Source organism: Nestor notabilis, unplaced genomic scaffold (genome assembly GCF_000696875.1).
Source record: "Nestor notabilis isolate BGI_N333 unplaced genomic scaffold, ASM69687v1 scaffold20667, whole genome shotgun sequence".
Lineage (NCBI taxonomy): Eukaryota > Metazoa > Chordata > Aves > Psittaciformes > Psittacidae > Nestor > Nestor notabilis.
The window spans coordinates 42,431-56,869 of NW_009935396.1; the positions used below are offsets into that span (position 1 = coordinate 42,431).

Below are 14,439 nucleotides of genomic sequence, written 5' to 3' on the forward strand. Positions count from 1 at the left end.
CTGCAACAACTGTGCTTGAGCTCTTCCTCTGATTTCTCAGTCTTCATGCATTCTCTTTTGCTCGGAGCACAAGGGTATTCTCTCCTGTCCTGGGGAAGATGTGACCTTTTTGGCAGTCACTAGATAGCTGCTTATTCTGTACCCGTCAATGTGCTGTACCCAATTCTAGTTTAAAAATAAATACTTTGATCAATACTGAGATTGTCCCCCCACTGCACACACATACACATACACCCCCCGCCCCAACAGTCTGTGTCCTTGAGGCCCAGCCCAGCTGGCAGAAATCCTTTTGTCTTTGCTCTGATGCCCACAAATGATCAGAAACTTGCTGATGGGTCTGGCTGCAGCCAGGGGTTTGCAGGAGCAGGTCTGCTCTGAAGTTCTTCCTCTCCTGCTTTCATACTACCTAGGTGCTCTCTGGAACATGTTCCTCCTCTTTACATCCTCCGTGGAGCTCTTTCATTCCTTCACTCATCTTTTTTTCACAAGTGCATGTTTTCTCATGGATAGTATCTTACTCAATCAGTCCTCACGTATGCTTTCACTCACTGTTTCTCTTCTTTCTTTTCCAGACAAACATCAAAGCAAACACAACTTCCAGAGCATCTAAACCTTCAACTTTCAATCCTTTGTGGGCTTTTCTTTATATAAATGACCAGCTTTCTTTACGATGTGAAATCCCCTTTCTCCGGTCACCTTTCTGTGCTTGATCCTGCCTCCTGAGGTAGCAAAGCACAGTGTGGTTGTAACTCCCGTGTGTTTATCTCTGCATTCCATGGCAAAGTTCAGCATGTGAAGCACAAGCCACCCTGAACACAGCTACCCTGGGACAAGTGCATGGAACTGAAAGAAATGAGGAGATAAGAGAGAGGGAGGGAGGAAGAAGAGGGTTGTGAGTAGGCTGGTTGGACAGGCAGGTAAAAAGTGATCATCAAGCATGGCTCCAAAGGGTTATATCCTCCCAGGCTGAGGGATGAGTGAACTTTGCATGCAGCTGTGCCCGCAGCCCACCCTCTCCAAGCATGTCCCTCTGCCGTGCAGGTGATGCCGTCCCCGTGCAGCACTGGCAGTGTGAGGTGTATCCCAGCACAGCCTAACCAATGTGCAGACTACTGTACAATCTCGTAGTCCTGAACAGGTAGTCTGAACACTGGGCAGACGGAGTGGAGCCTCTGCAATCTGCTCTCCGGCTATCAGCAGCTCCATTAGTCCTTTTCCCCTCCATGCTTTTGGGATGGGGTTTTGGGAGCAGAGATGGGGTGATAGAAAGTCCAAGTCCTGATTGGAAAAGCATCCTTTTCTGGCAGCTGGGAAGAAGTGTTGCTCTCTGCAGGTTTCCACTCTGGAGCAAGCTTCCAAGCTCCTTCTTCTTCCAGTGCTGGTGTCAGGCTGGTACCTGATTTCCACCTGGGATATGCTGCACCTTTATAGAAAGAGAAGAAAAAGAAAAATCAATTCCTGTTGTTTGAGGAGGAAATGCTGTGAAGTTTTGGCTGTCGCCCAGGTGTGCGGAACTTGTTGCTTCATTCAACTCCTCTTCTTCCCCATGGAGCTGTGTGGGAGGATTCCCAGGCCCCATGCACCCTCACCTCCTTCTGCCCCGTTCTGTCCTGATGTCTGGAGCAAAGCCCAAACAGGACCAACGTTTGCTTCCCAAAAGGGTCCTTTGACCCACCTTGGCCCGTTGCCTTTGCAGCTCACCTCCAGCTACTTGCAGGAGCAAATCCGCATCCCCTCTTTCTTCTCCCCCCACTATATCTGGCATTGCTGAGCTTCCCTCCCTCCTTCTTCTGGTTTTTGCTCCCTCCCTTCTTGCTTCCCTTCTGTCCTTCTGCCTCAATTGACGTGGCAGTGGAAAGCTAACTAGACTCGAGGGAGGAGCTTGCTGGCTGCTGGGAAGGCCGGAGGTTGGCAGGAAGTGAGCAGGCTGACGGATGGGGTTGCGCGGGGGGAAAGGAAGGTTCCCTACCCCGCATGGAAACTTGAGGAATGCTGTCGCTTTCTGTGGCGCTTGGCTCCCATGTAACGATTCCAGATGTTAGCCTTAGCCCGTGCAGTTTGCTCCCTTAGTGCTGCAGGGATAAAGAGGGCTTTATGTATGCCGCACGCCTCCCTTCCAGCATCCCCTTCTCCTGTGGACATGCTGGTGGACAGCTAGGGTTTGTGGCCAAGAATATGAATGCCCAAAGCTCCCACTCTGGCTCTAACCATGCACTGGGGAAGAGTAACCAACCATCTCTGTTTCCCGGGGTGTGCAACACTTTGCAAGTGTGTTGTACTTCACCTCATCAAAGCAAGTCAAATACTTGAGGGTGGTTCATCCCTGGCACAGGGACTGGTGTAGGAAGAAATGCCTGTTTGTTCTTTGCAAAGGCTGGTGAGCATTGCTGTGACACTAAGGAGGTCTTGGCAGTGGAATTTTGGGCACTGTAGACTCTCTGAAGAGACTCAGTTTCTGCCTGTGCTTTCTCATATACCCTTTGATGGCTTCCAAGGGTTGCACTTCATGTGCAGATTGAACCACACAGCTATTTCAGCTGATGTAAATAGTCTTTACTTTTGTGCAGGTGAGTTGATTGCCATTGCTCTGCTTACTAAGCCAACGGTGATGGCTGCGATTAATCACATGAGGCCAGGCCTAATGTCCACAGGGCTTTTGAAGTAAATCAGCTTAAAATCTTAGGGTGTATTGTTTAAGTTAAACCAATGCAGCTTTCTGATGTAAACAAGCCATTGCAGCTGCTTGGAGCAGTGATCAGTGTCTCCTAAACTGTGCTCTGAGGGTAAAAGTGATGCAGGTGGGCTGTGGTTTAGAAAGATGGCCTCAAGGTGCATGTGTGTTGTGGGATGATGAGGGCTTGCTGGAAGAATCGGAGCTTAGAAATACAGAGCATCTAATGTGCATTTTCTTTGCAAAGACAAGCAGAAAGCAGTCAGTAATGGGGAGTGGTTCAACTTAAAATGCTCGAATACTTTCAATACTGCTTTCAAATACTCCAGTTTTACAGAGACTTCTTCCTAATTCTCTTGCAATGTACATGCATTCATGCAGTGTGTTATTATCAATTATGATATTAATGTTTTTTCATTTGAGCAGAGTTTGATTTGCAGGAGTTCCCAAAGTGCTGTGCACGTGTTTAACACAAACAATCCGGCTGAAACTCCCCTCATCTCTGGGGCAGGTTTGTTTACAAGAAGTGCTTTGTCCTACAAGAAGGAAAGGAGATTAAGAGCTTCAAGCAGGATGAATTTCTCCCCATTTCACATGGCCACCAGTTGAAACAATGGCAATGCTCTTTCTCCCATACCCACAGACCCTTGTCTCTGTGCAAAATGTGTTTGTCATAACAGCTACAGGGAAACCTTTAATTAGTTTATTTGTGCTCCAAAAGCAAACTGAGACCTAATAATGCTGCCAATTACATTCTTGTATTGCCAGTGCCAATTCCCAACCTTAGGGGAGCCCACACATACATCTGTCAGCTTCGCTTCACATATATCCAAGAGGAGGAAAATGTAACGTGCTGTTGAGGCAGCCCAGTTGAATGGAGGAGATGCTTTAAATCAGGCTGGCTTGCTGCCTGCTGGATTTCGTGAACTTCTTGTAGGTTATTACCTACAAGATTGCAACATATAACTCAGATCATAGTGGAAACCATTGCTGTCTCTGACCCAAACCAGTCTCTAGGATTTAGCCACCATCAGATGTGTGGCCGCAATCAGTATGTTGCAACATCAAGCTGCAACTGCAGCATCCTTTTTTTTCCTCCAAGCTATTGTGTTTCATGCCCCACAATTGGAATGTCTGATGGATCCTGGTCTCCTCCTTGGCCATGTGTGTTTTCTTTCTTTGGTAGATGCAAAGTACAGAGCCATCTGGCTGTATCTGCACTGTGCTGGGGGTGGGAGAGTAATCCTCTGGCACTTACTCTGCCTGTGCAAGTAGCTTACAGTCATCTCTTTCTGCAGTTCTCCATGCAAGCAGTGTGACTGCCATTGGGAACAGCAGCCCTGATTATGGGTAACTAGCCCTGTGCCTACAACATTTCCTAGCACTGAGCATCCATGTTCTGTTTATTATGGCCAATCTAAATGCTTCTGCCACTTCACTATCTCTCCCTGGCCTCATGGCTCTATAGATTAACTCACAGCTAGCATGCACATTTTGCATAACACATACTCTGCTGCCGAGAGAGAGTTTTGCCTGATTTTTCCTCTTACAGATGAGGGAGATAGCTTATGAGGAATGTAAGCCTCTTGGGATCAGGCTGAGGGCTTTTCATATAGTGTTTCACAAACCACTTTCCCATTTCGATATGTGCTGGCTCTTCCTTCTCTCCCCTCCTCCAAGTCTGGAAAGCTAGAGAGAGAGAGAAACCCTTTTCCCCTCTTGGCCAGGATGCTATTCAGCCATAGCACATACTGCCAGATTGCTAACATATGGGCAGAGGGCTCAGCCAAAGTTTTGAGAGGCTCAGCCCTTGGCAGCTCGTTCCACACTTTCCTGTCTCTACATTCAGGAAATGAAGTCAGAGTGTTGATATAAAACAGGCTGGGTTGAAAGCTGAGAAGCTGGAAAGACTGAAGTGGGGGACTGGTTAGGGGGAGGTGTGGGGAGATGGAGAGCCCCAGGGGCTCGTGGCATTGTGCATTGCCCTGCAGAATGTGTGAGCTGGGGGGTTCTTGACTTGTGTCCTCCTTTTGACTGTGATATTTTATGCTGGCAGACAGATACATGCATCTTCCCTCTGGTGGATGGAAAGATCAGCATGCAGAGATGCTGTTGTCTTGATCACATGGCAGCATTTATGCAAGTGCTTGGAAAGGGTGGAAGTTTAAACTCTGGCAAAGAGCATGTATTTCCTTATCTGGGACACGGGATTCCCTTACCTTTTGCCTTCTTTATTTTCCCCTGAAGAATGACTCCATTGCTAGATTTCTATGGAATGATGTGGTTCTAACGTAGGATGGTTTTTGTTTTTTTTTTTTTTTCAGATAGCTTTAACATCAGTTATTTCTTCTACTAGCCCAGCGACACTGTGGGGTGGATGGCAGGGAGTTCTAGTCAAGTGAGGCTGTGGCAGGGATGGTACGACTTGCCCAGGGACTCGGTAGTTGGTGTACTTCACTTCTAGGTCACTAGTTCAATCTAAACCAGCATCATAATAATCCAAAGTAACAGAAAGCTGGAAGCTGTTTGTGGCTTACAGAGCCTGAAGTGATCTGGCTCTGAGCCCAGTACCTGGCTGACGGATGTCCCATCACAAAAACACTTGCCCACCTCTAATCTAGACTGATCAACGATATTAAAATATCCAGGGAAATCTGCTTGGAAGAGCTCTCCTGCTTTCGTAGCATGGCATCTTAGAGAGAGAATGGAGAGTTTGGCAGGTACCCAAGTGAGCTCTTCTGTTTTCTAGGTGCTGGCTTCTGGGATATTCTTGTTGCTTAAATTTTGGAATGAACTAGTCTAATTTGATCTTGGGCTATGTCTGTACTGTGTGGAGTGGCTGCTATCCTTTGCAAACTCAAGACCATTTAACTGAAACTGAAAAGGATGTTAGGCTGGAATTGCCCTCCTGGATGTTTGAGCTCAGCAGCTTTGTCATCCTTATCTGCTGCTCTGCCCTGTCCCTCTTTCCTAGCTAATCTCTGCTCTCTGACCATCTTTGTTTTCTGTTCTTGTTTCCCCTGAGAGTAATCACGTTTTACTGCTACCAGCCAAGAAAGGTGTACAAACACACAAGATGCTCACAAGGGGACAGTCACACATGCATGCTTGCACACAGAAGTATGCTCTGGTTCTATTTCAGTTTTGGATAGCTGCATTCTGCCTCTTGGAGACCAGTGTGATGGCTCCCTCTCTTGTTATGTTGGGGTATAATACTCAGCTGGAACAGGATGTTCCAAATGGGGGCCTTAGATCAAACTCGCTTGCGTTAATTTGCTGTCAGTCGGATTTGCGCAGGGAGGATGATTTCTGCCTTAGTTTTTGGATGTTTAATGTAAAAAGTAAGTTCAAGTTTGTTTGTTAAATGTGATATTTAGGGTCAGAAATGTTGAGGTTGGTTTTTGGACACCTTGTTCTATGTTTAGCTGGAGAGGTCCCTTAAGAACCAGACTGGAAGGTTGTAGGTACAGTTATTCTGGAAAAGGGTCCCTTAAAGCTCTCTTGAATCTGGTCACTAAAATGTCAGGCTCTGGTTTTTAACATTCACCAAGCAGCAAACTGCCTGTATTGCTGCAGCTGCTAATCATTTGGAGCATGAGATTTTCATTAGTGAGCATAGTTATTGATTTATTTTCCTTTTCCAACACGGGAGGCCTTGAGGTAACCTTACAGTAACCTGTATTCTCATAGCCAGACTTGCTCTTTGATCTTTGGATGTATATTTGTTATTGTTTAATTAATACTTTAAGAGGGTTTGTAGTAGTCAATAGTGTAGGACAGTGGTAGGGTGAAAGGAGAAAGTCAACTCTCCTGAAGAGGTGACTTTAAGATCATGCAGTCTGTATCTGTGTCAAACCAGCTTCTCCATCACATGCCTGGCTTTTCTTGGACCTGGGTATAGGCTTGTAATGATTATAAGTAAAACACTGAGGTGTCAGCAGTGGGGCTGTGAGGGCTGCTTGTCCCTTCTCTGACCAGCAGCAGTTCCCCACCCCACCCCCACCATTAATGCTGTCCTGAGGACGAAGGTGTCAAGTGGCTGGTGAGGGTCTTGGTGCTGATTTACCCCTTGCTGGGAAGAGTGAGGACCTTGATGGTGATCTACAACTTGAGCAATTGGGTCATGCCATGCTGCTGCCTGCTCCTGGAGGAGTTAATGGGCCTGGGTTGTTGGGTCACATCACAAAAGCAGTCAGGAAGGACAAACTCTTGTATATAGAGGTCCCTTTTTCTCACAGATTCAAGGGACCTGGTGAGTTGAGCGCCCTGGTGATGTGGGGCTGTATTGGTGACAGACTCCTCCGTGCTGGCAGAGTAAAGGCTTTGCTGGAGTAGTGAGTGACTTGTTACTGATTCCCTTTTCAGGAGAAAGAGAAGAAGTATATGTTACCAGTGGATAACTTGAAACTGCGAGATGTTGAGAAGGGGTTCATGTCCAGCAAGCACATCTTTGCTCTCTTCAACACTGAACAGAGGTATGCTCACATCTCAACACACCAAGCTGTTGAAGCTAGGGACAGGATTTATGTAATATTAGACAGGAGGGAATAGAGATGAGTGTGTTGGGATAGCTCTCCAGGGCTGTATCTCTTAAGGATAGCCCTTTTTGGAGGAGATAGGGAGACTTCTTTTAAGAGTCTGATTTCATTTCTTCTAGTCTTACATATGTGTACTGTTTTTCTTCAGCAGTGCATGGCCTGCAGGGTGACCTTAACCTTCAGCTGTTTGGTGTGGTTACCTGGATCTGGCTGGGATATATATTTATAATCAATGTTCTTAGTGAGTGACTAGGGAAAGCCATAGGAGATGGGGCACCCAGGTTGGCTGGAGAAGTGCAGCAGTGAGCAGAATTGAAAAGAGAATCTCATTCATACCTTGTTGAAGCACACAGCTCATCTAGGGGCAGTCCCTTCCCTTTTGCAAGGTCATGATGAGGATACTAGCAAGGTGCTAAGTATCTCTGCCTTAGTCCAGGAAGTTCCTAGAAGGCTGTGAAGAGTCCCTGGTTAGTGGCATTTTTGTTAAATGTGGGCAAATCTCTGATTTGCAGTAGAGAAGCATTAAATGTTTGTCTCCCTTTTCAGGAATGTTTACAAGGACTATCGGCAGCTGGAGCTGGCCTGTGAGACCCAGGAGGAGGTGGATAGCTGGAAGGCTTCCTTCCTTCGTGCAGGAGTCTACCCAGAGCGTGTTGGGGTAAGTTACAGCCGTAACAATGGGATCAGAAGGAACGCGGCATGTATCTCATGAAGGGTAGCTGCATCCTCTTGTGTTACAAATAAGCTTGTGAAGGTTTTGTCTCTTTTTCTGAACTGGGAATCTTTTGGGATATAAGTTTTTAGTATGTTCTGGTGCTTCCTTTAAAGAAACTTGGGATAAAGTAACAGCTTCAAAGGGGGGATCAAGTAGGCAAAGACTGCCTTGATAAACCCTTGTAGCTCTCTTGCTTTGTGGGCATTAAATTCCCAATCTAAGAAGGACACTAAACTACCTGACTACTAAGCAGTATGTGTCTGCTGAGCTAAGTTACCATTCCTTTTCAGAAACACTGTACAGTCCTTTTAGGAACTTCTGGCTTAGTGGTAGTTGTTCTCCTGTTCCTTCCCTCACCCAGTCAGGGAGAGATGTTTTCTGAAGTTTTCTTTTGCTTAGTAGATACCTTGATGTGCTGTTTTAGCAAGACCCCTTATCTCTTCCGTTAGCCTTGTCCCATAACACTTGCTGGTCAGCATTATGCTCTGCTTTAAAAGTACATTCTAGAGAATTGTGGTATATGTTCCTATTCAAAGCCTTCCTGTCCTCTGAGAGGAAGCTGCTATTAATAGTTGTCCCATTAGAAAAGTGATAATTGCTTATCTGTTTGCATTTGTTGCTTCTAATAGACTTGCATTCACCTTTCCTGTTACACTTGAAGATTGTGAGTTTTGCCTTAAAGCATTTCCTGACAAACTGATGTGGTGTTTAAAAAAGAGGATTAGGGACTGGACCTTAACAGTGACATGACTTCAAATTGGCTTTGAACCAGACTGGGCCTCTTAAATACATACTGGTAAAGGACATGTGCCACCTATTGGTGTGCAAATGGAGTGGTTTGACATAAGAACTGCTTGCTAGGATGACTGTCTCAAACCCTATGTAACAAAGAAGTAACCATTGTAGGTAAGTAAATTGCTCTCTGTTGCTGCTAATGTCATTTTCTTGAAGTGCATCCCATCTTGATTTTCATTTTGCAATTAACTTACTCCTCTTCCAGGGTAATCCAGGTATTTATGTATTTTAGTGGGGTTGGTCTTTGCTTGTTCAGTGCTATGATGGGATCTTCTCCGAATTCTGAGACCAATTAAAAGTCTTTTATTTTTTGTCCCTTTTTGTTTTAATTTTTTCCACCTATGCTCAAACTGGCCTGACAGGACAAGGACAAAGTAAGTCTGACCCTCTCTGCTGTGTTGCCCCCTGGGGCTCTCACCAGATAGTTCTCTTGGTTTTTTTTCCTTTTGTCACAGTTTCCTGAGAGGCATTTGCTTCTTCTCCCTCTTCATACCTTCTGTTGGATTCCTGCTGTTTGTTTCTGTTCTTGATTTGAGTTTTCCTTTTTCTTGTTATTTCTCTCTTTTTGTATGACTTCTGAATCTTGGTGCAAACTTACTTTTGGGGTTTTCTTGACCCTCTTTTTTTTTTTAAGTTGCCCTGTTTGACACCCACTTCCTTTTCTTTTTTTCCTCACTAAGACCTTGCATTATGTAAGATCTTCCCAGGAAAAGCTCAAATGAACAAAAGAATTTGCCCTTTCTCCTATATTTTGTTCCCCAAAACAAAAGATAAGCAACTGCTGCAGAAAACCTTCAGACTGGGATGGTTGATACAAGAAAGATTTTTCTTTATAGAAAGGTTGGTTTGTTGCCCTTTTCTTTAATAAGCACTGAGAAAGACAGCAGTCTTTCATGCTTTGCTGCTTTGAAATCGATCCCAAATGGAAGAGCCTTGGTGATTGCTTGCTGTCAAACAGCACAGTCCAGGTTTTACCTTACAGAAAGTTAAACAAAGCATTGCAGGCAGACAGGAAGAGATTCATCTGCTTGGTGTGAAAGAAAAGCCAATTGACTTACCATGGAGGATTTGCAATTAAAGTGATCAGGAAGGGTTTCTAGGTTATTCCACCTACTGTGGTCTCACTGAGGCGAGCAGTTACTTCACCTCTGTATCTGTTTTCTCATTTGTATAATGAAGATAAAGGTGCAGTGTGTCAGCCCATAAGGCTTAATTTATGGTGAGTAATTCTAAGGACTAAACTGAATCTGAGTATGGAAAACCCAGCTCAGATGAAGAACCTTTCAGAAAGCTCTAAGCACTAAAAGCAAAAATACAGCTTTGAGTATTCACTAGAGCCATAACCTGTGAACAGTGGGCAGGAGTCCCTGTTGCCTTTCACCTTTGTCTAGTAACTTTCTACCAAGAGACCAGCTTTATTGTTAAAGCTCCTCAGTTGCAAAGTGAAGTCTGTACAAGCTGAGCTGTGCATTGACAATCACAGCTCAGAATGTAAGCTTAAGTTTTATTTATTGCATGCGCTTCCTTTGTGTTCCCTTTTCTTCTCTTACCTCTCCTGAAGAACCAATTTTGTGTTACAATTGAAGCACCAATTTGTTTCTCCTTTTCTCTGCAGGCCAGTGAAGCAGAGGAGAATGGATCAGACAGTTTCATGCACTCCATGGATCCTCAGCTGGAGAGACAAGTGGAAACGATCAGGAACCTGGTGGATTCCTACATGGCAATTGTCAACAAAACCATCAGAGACCTCATGCCGAAGACAATCATGCACCTCATGATAAACAATGTACTTATCACACTGTAGTCAGTGGAGGTGGGGAGACACAGAGGAGGGGGAAAATAGAGAAAGAATGAAATAAAATGGAAGACCGTTTGGAAGGAGGAAATGGTGGGAGAGAATGGATTGTTTTGGGGGAGAGGGTCAAAACTGATTCCCTCTTTGTGCTCATTTACAGACCAAGGACTTTATCCATTCGGAGTTGCTGGCAAACCTGTACTCCTGTGGTGACCAAAATACACTGATGGAGGAGTCAGCAGAGCAGGCTCAGCGACGTGATGAGATGCTGCGCATGTTCCACGCCCTGAAAGAGGCCCTCAACATCATCGGGGACATCAACACCAGCACCATCAGCACCCCAATGCCCCCACCGGTGGACGACTCTTGGCTGCAGGTGCAGAGCGTACCATCTGGACGCAGGTACCAGAGGCTCAGGGGGAGAGCCCCACAGACCTGCCTGATGCCTCTTCAGTGGCTAGCTGGGGCCTCCTACTGAGACAGGGAGTCCTCCTCTTGTCCTCTTCTCCCTGTGGATGAAGAGTTCTGGCTATTTGTGTTGGGAGGCTTCTAGGCTTTGGAAGCCACATAGGACTGCTACATCTTTGGAGGATGTGGAGGGTTCTGAACCCTTAGGATACATGGGGCCTGAAGTAGCTTTGAAGGCAACCTGAAGCCTGGCATGGTCCTCAAAAGCCAAAGGGCAGTGCGTAAAGCGACGTGAAACTAAACAAGTAACACTGAAGGCAGCATATGGGGACCTGGTGGTGGTAGAGGGATCCCAGGCCTGTTGTTGCAGTTGAATTTCTTCTGTTTGTTTGCCAGGTCCCCTACATCCAGCCCCACGCCACAGAGGAGAGCTCCTGCGGTGCCACCCGCCAGACCTGGGTCTCGAGGCCCAGCTCCTGGACCACCTCCTGCTGGTGGGTCCACGCTGGGTGGTGCACCCCCTGTGCCCTCCAGGCCAGGTGCCTCTCCTGATCCCTTTGGGCCCCCACCTCAGGTTCCTTCTCGGCCTAATCGTGCTCCTCCTGGTGTTCCCAGGTAAGTCCTGAAATGCTGCTCCATGCAGGTGGGACATGTCCAGTTTTTGGGTAGCAGCTTTGACAGCACTTAGCCTGCCTGGGCCATAGAAGGAGAATGGAGTGCATGGTGTGGGTACAGTCTTTGGATATTTGAAGTGGGTCCATAGGCAGGAGCATCGTTGTCCTCTGAGGTCTCATTATACAGATGAGGCATTGCCAAAGCAGCTCTCGGGAACAGGGCAGCCTCTTCTCTGCACAAACCTCTGTGCAAATAATGGGGGAAGAGGACCTTGTACCTGAGGGCTTTATTAAAGCAATCATAGCAATGCTTCTGCTCACAAGTAGATGTTCACCAGAAAAATGACAGGATTGGAGTGACAGTTCCCTTCTGCATAGGGCTCCCAAAGTCTGAAGTTGCCCCTTTTCTCCTGGCCCAGAGTTCTTCAAGGTGAGTTGGAGACCTTTATCTAAGGTGTTCAGTTGCTTTTTGGCTAGGAGAATATTGCAGTATCGCTGTCAGGGAAACAGAATTTTTTTAGCCTCTTTTTATTGCTTCTGTAATCAACTTGAACAATTTCCAGTCTAGAGCATTCAAATTACACAGCTTTTCTTTCCCACTAGGAAACTCAATTCCTTTCCTGTTCAGTCACTTCAAACACACTTCAATATAGTAATAATGTTGTGTACATTTCCTAAGCACATGTTCCTGAACAGGACTTAGGAATCAGTCTGGAACAGGGAATGCTTTTATCTTGGGTACTTGGCCTCCCTATGAGGAAGAGAAGGTAATCGCAGAGTAAAGAATGAATATAATCAGAAACACCTCAGTGGCATGCCAGAGGGAACACTTCCCTCGTGGAAAATACCTCCTCTCCAGTGGGTGCTGGTGGCAAATGTCTGAAGCTTTGCCATTCTTGGTGGAAACACCTAGCCTGTCAAGGGGTGGTGATGGTATATGGCAGAGGCAGTTCAGTCCTCCTCTTGGGACAGTGCCCCAGCTCATACTTGGTGCTGCCTGTTTGGAGGGGACATATTCTCCGCTAAGCTATATCCAGCTCAGAGGTGGCTGAGTCCATATTGATTATAGGCCAGTTTCTGACTTTGGTGTGTGCAAATGGTTTTACTTTCTTGGTGCCTCTGCCCCCAGTCCTCCCTATGCACCTTGATGCAGCTCCCACAGTCACTTGTCCACAAATGCCTCAGTGTTGCCCCAGGGACTCCAGTCCTGCTGGTGGCACCTATGGATGTCAGCATGCTTCTATTGTGTATTTTGGCTCTTGCTTCTTGTGGCCCTGCTTCTCCATCTAGTGTTATTTTGTGGTTTTATTTTTAGTGTATTTATGCTTCTTTCTGTCTTCATCTTTCTCCTTTCACTCAGTTTCATTTCTTCACTCATGAAAAATATTCTATATACCTGATCATCACGATAGGATTCCCCAAATGGGCTGAAATGAATTGGTCTCTCTTTTGAAGAAATCTGTCATATCCTATCTTAATGTCTTTTCTGCCTTTTGCATGAGGGTTTAAGGGAAGGTAGGGAACAGCACTGAAGCAGAGGAAGAAAGTATGTCATGCTTAACTGAGCAATCCCTTGCTTTAGAAGGAGAGATGGTAGGTTGGATTGCATGTTACTGACTGCCCTGATCTGGAGTTGAGAATGTAATTCCAGAAGCTGTGAAGTGATGCTCATTCCCTGATCCCCCTCTCTGATTCTTCCAGTTGTTCATAGACTCCTCCGGATCCTGACACCAGCTTGTCATTTGAGTTCACTGGTGAATGGAGAATTTCCAATGACAAGGGACTCTTTCTCTTCCTCTCCTGTATATAGAATAAGAATGTTCCCTGCTAGCACTTGGACTCGGGTCCTTCTGCCATGGGTGAACGAATGCCATCTCCATTGTTGCTTTTTTTAATACTCATCTTTTCCCTTGCTAACCAGGCTACACTGTTGTGTGAGAGGAACAAAGCTCTTGTAGGTGGTATGAGTGGGCTTTGCTGTAGGAGTTGGTGTTGTGTAGTGAACTGGAAGCGTGTGGTGGTGGCTGGATGTGCTTTGTTGTGTATGCACACACCCATGGAGACATTTGGCAGGTCTTGTGTCTCCAGTTTGTTTGAGCATCTGATTTTATGAATGATGAACTTAGACAAGTATCACTCTACTTCTTTCTCAAACATAACTGTAGACACATGCTTTCACATATAAACACCACATGGTCCATCTTCTTGCACAGGAAGGTTTTCTGCATATAATTAAGGACATATAAAACATTGACATCATGCCTGTGTACTTAGCATTTATTCAGTCTACTGTGGAAGTCCATATTGCCAAATACATACAGAGCTGAAAGTCAGAAGCCGTATAAGGTCCCATCTGTGCAATTAAAGGCTGTATCTGGACTACATGCCAATTTAAGTTATGCAGGAGGACTTGCTCTGGGAAAGAAAACTCTGAAGATACTCCTCCATTTAGGCTCTTCAGGTTAAAATAGTTCAATAGAAACAGTAGGTGAAAGAGCTCTGGCAAGCTCAAAGGAGAAAGAAGAATGTTTAAGTGAGAATGATTTAACCATTGAAAAGATCTGTTGAAGGCATTAATGGGTTCTCCATTCTTTGGTACATCTAAGGAAAGAGATGCAAGTGATCAGCATCGCTTGATGATAACATCACACAACTTCGACTTGTATTATGCAGGAGGTCAGAGCAGCTGATCTCATGATGGGTAACTTGAAAAATAGAAGCCTTCACCAGCTTCTTTCCTTTTTGGGTAGTGCTCAGGACTGCACGTTATCTCCTTTCCTGAGCTGTTTGTTTCAACTCTAGCATTTAATATTATCAGAAGATAAGAATCTTTTGAGAGACAAGTTAAGCTGCCTGTGCCCAGCTGACGGGTGCTGAGACCTAGATATACCACTGGTTCAGCA

At 45.6% G+C, this 14,439-nt stretch overlaps 1 protein-coding gene across 1 annotated transcript in view; it reads left to right on the top strand.

Annotated features, from left to right (window-relative positions):
* The window catches only part of DNM1 (dynamin 1), a gene marked incomplete at its 5' end in the record, with an annotated part of 42,173 nt that overhangs the window by 21,751 nt on the left and 5,983 nt on the right, over positions 1–14,439 (top strand). Inside the window, 6 exons of the mRNA XM_010017834.1 lie at positions 7,037–7,146; positions 7,756–7,867; positions 9,082–9,093; positions 10,335–10,505; positions 10,675–10,916; positions 11,319–11,537. Of these exons, the coding sequence (XP_010016136.1) occupies positions 7,037–7,146; positions 7,756–7,867; positions 9,082–9,093; positions 10,335–10,505; positions 10,675–10,916; positions 11,319–11,537 (866 nt within the window). The remainder of the gene's footprint in view (positions 1–7,036; positions 7,147–7,755; positions 7,868–9,081; positions 9,094–10,334; positions 10,506–10,674; positions 10,917–11,318; positions 11,538–14,439) is intronic.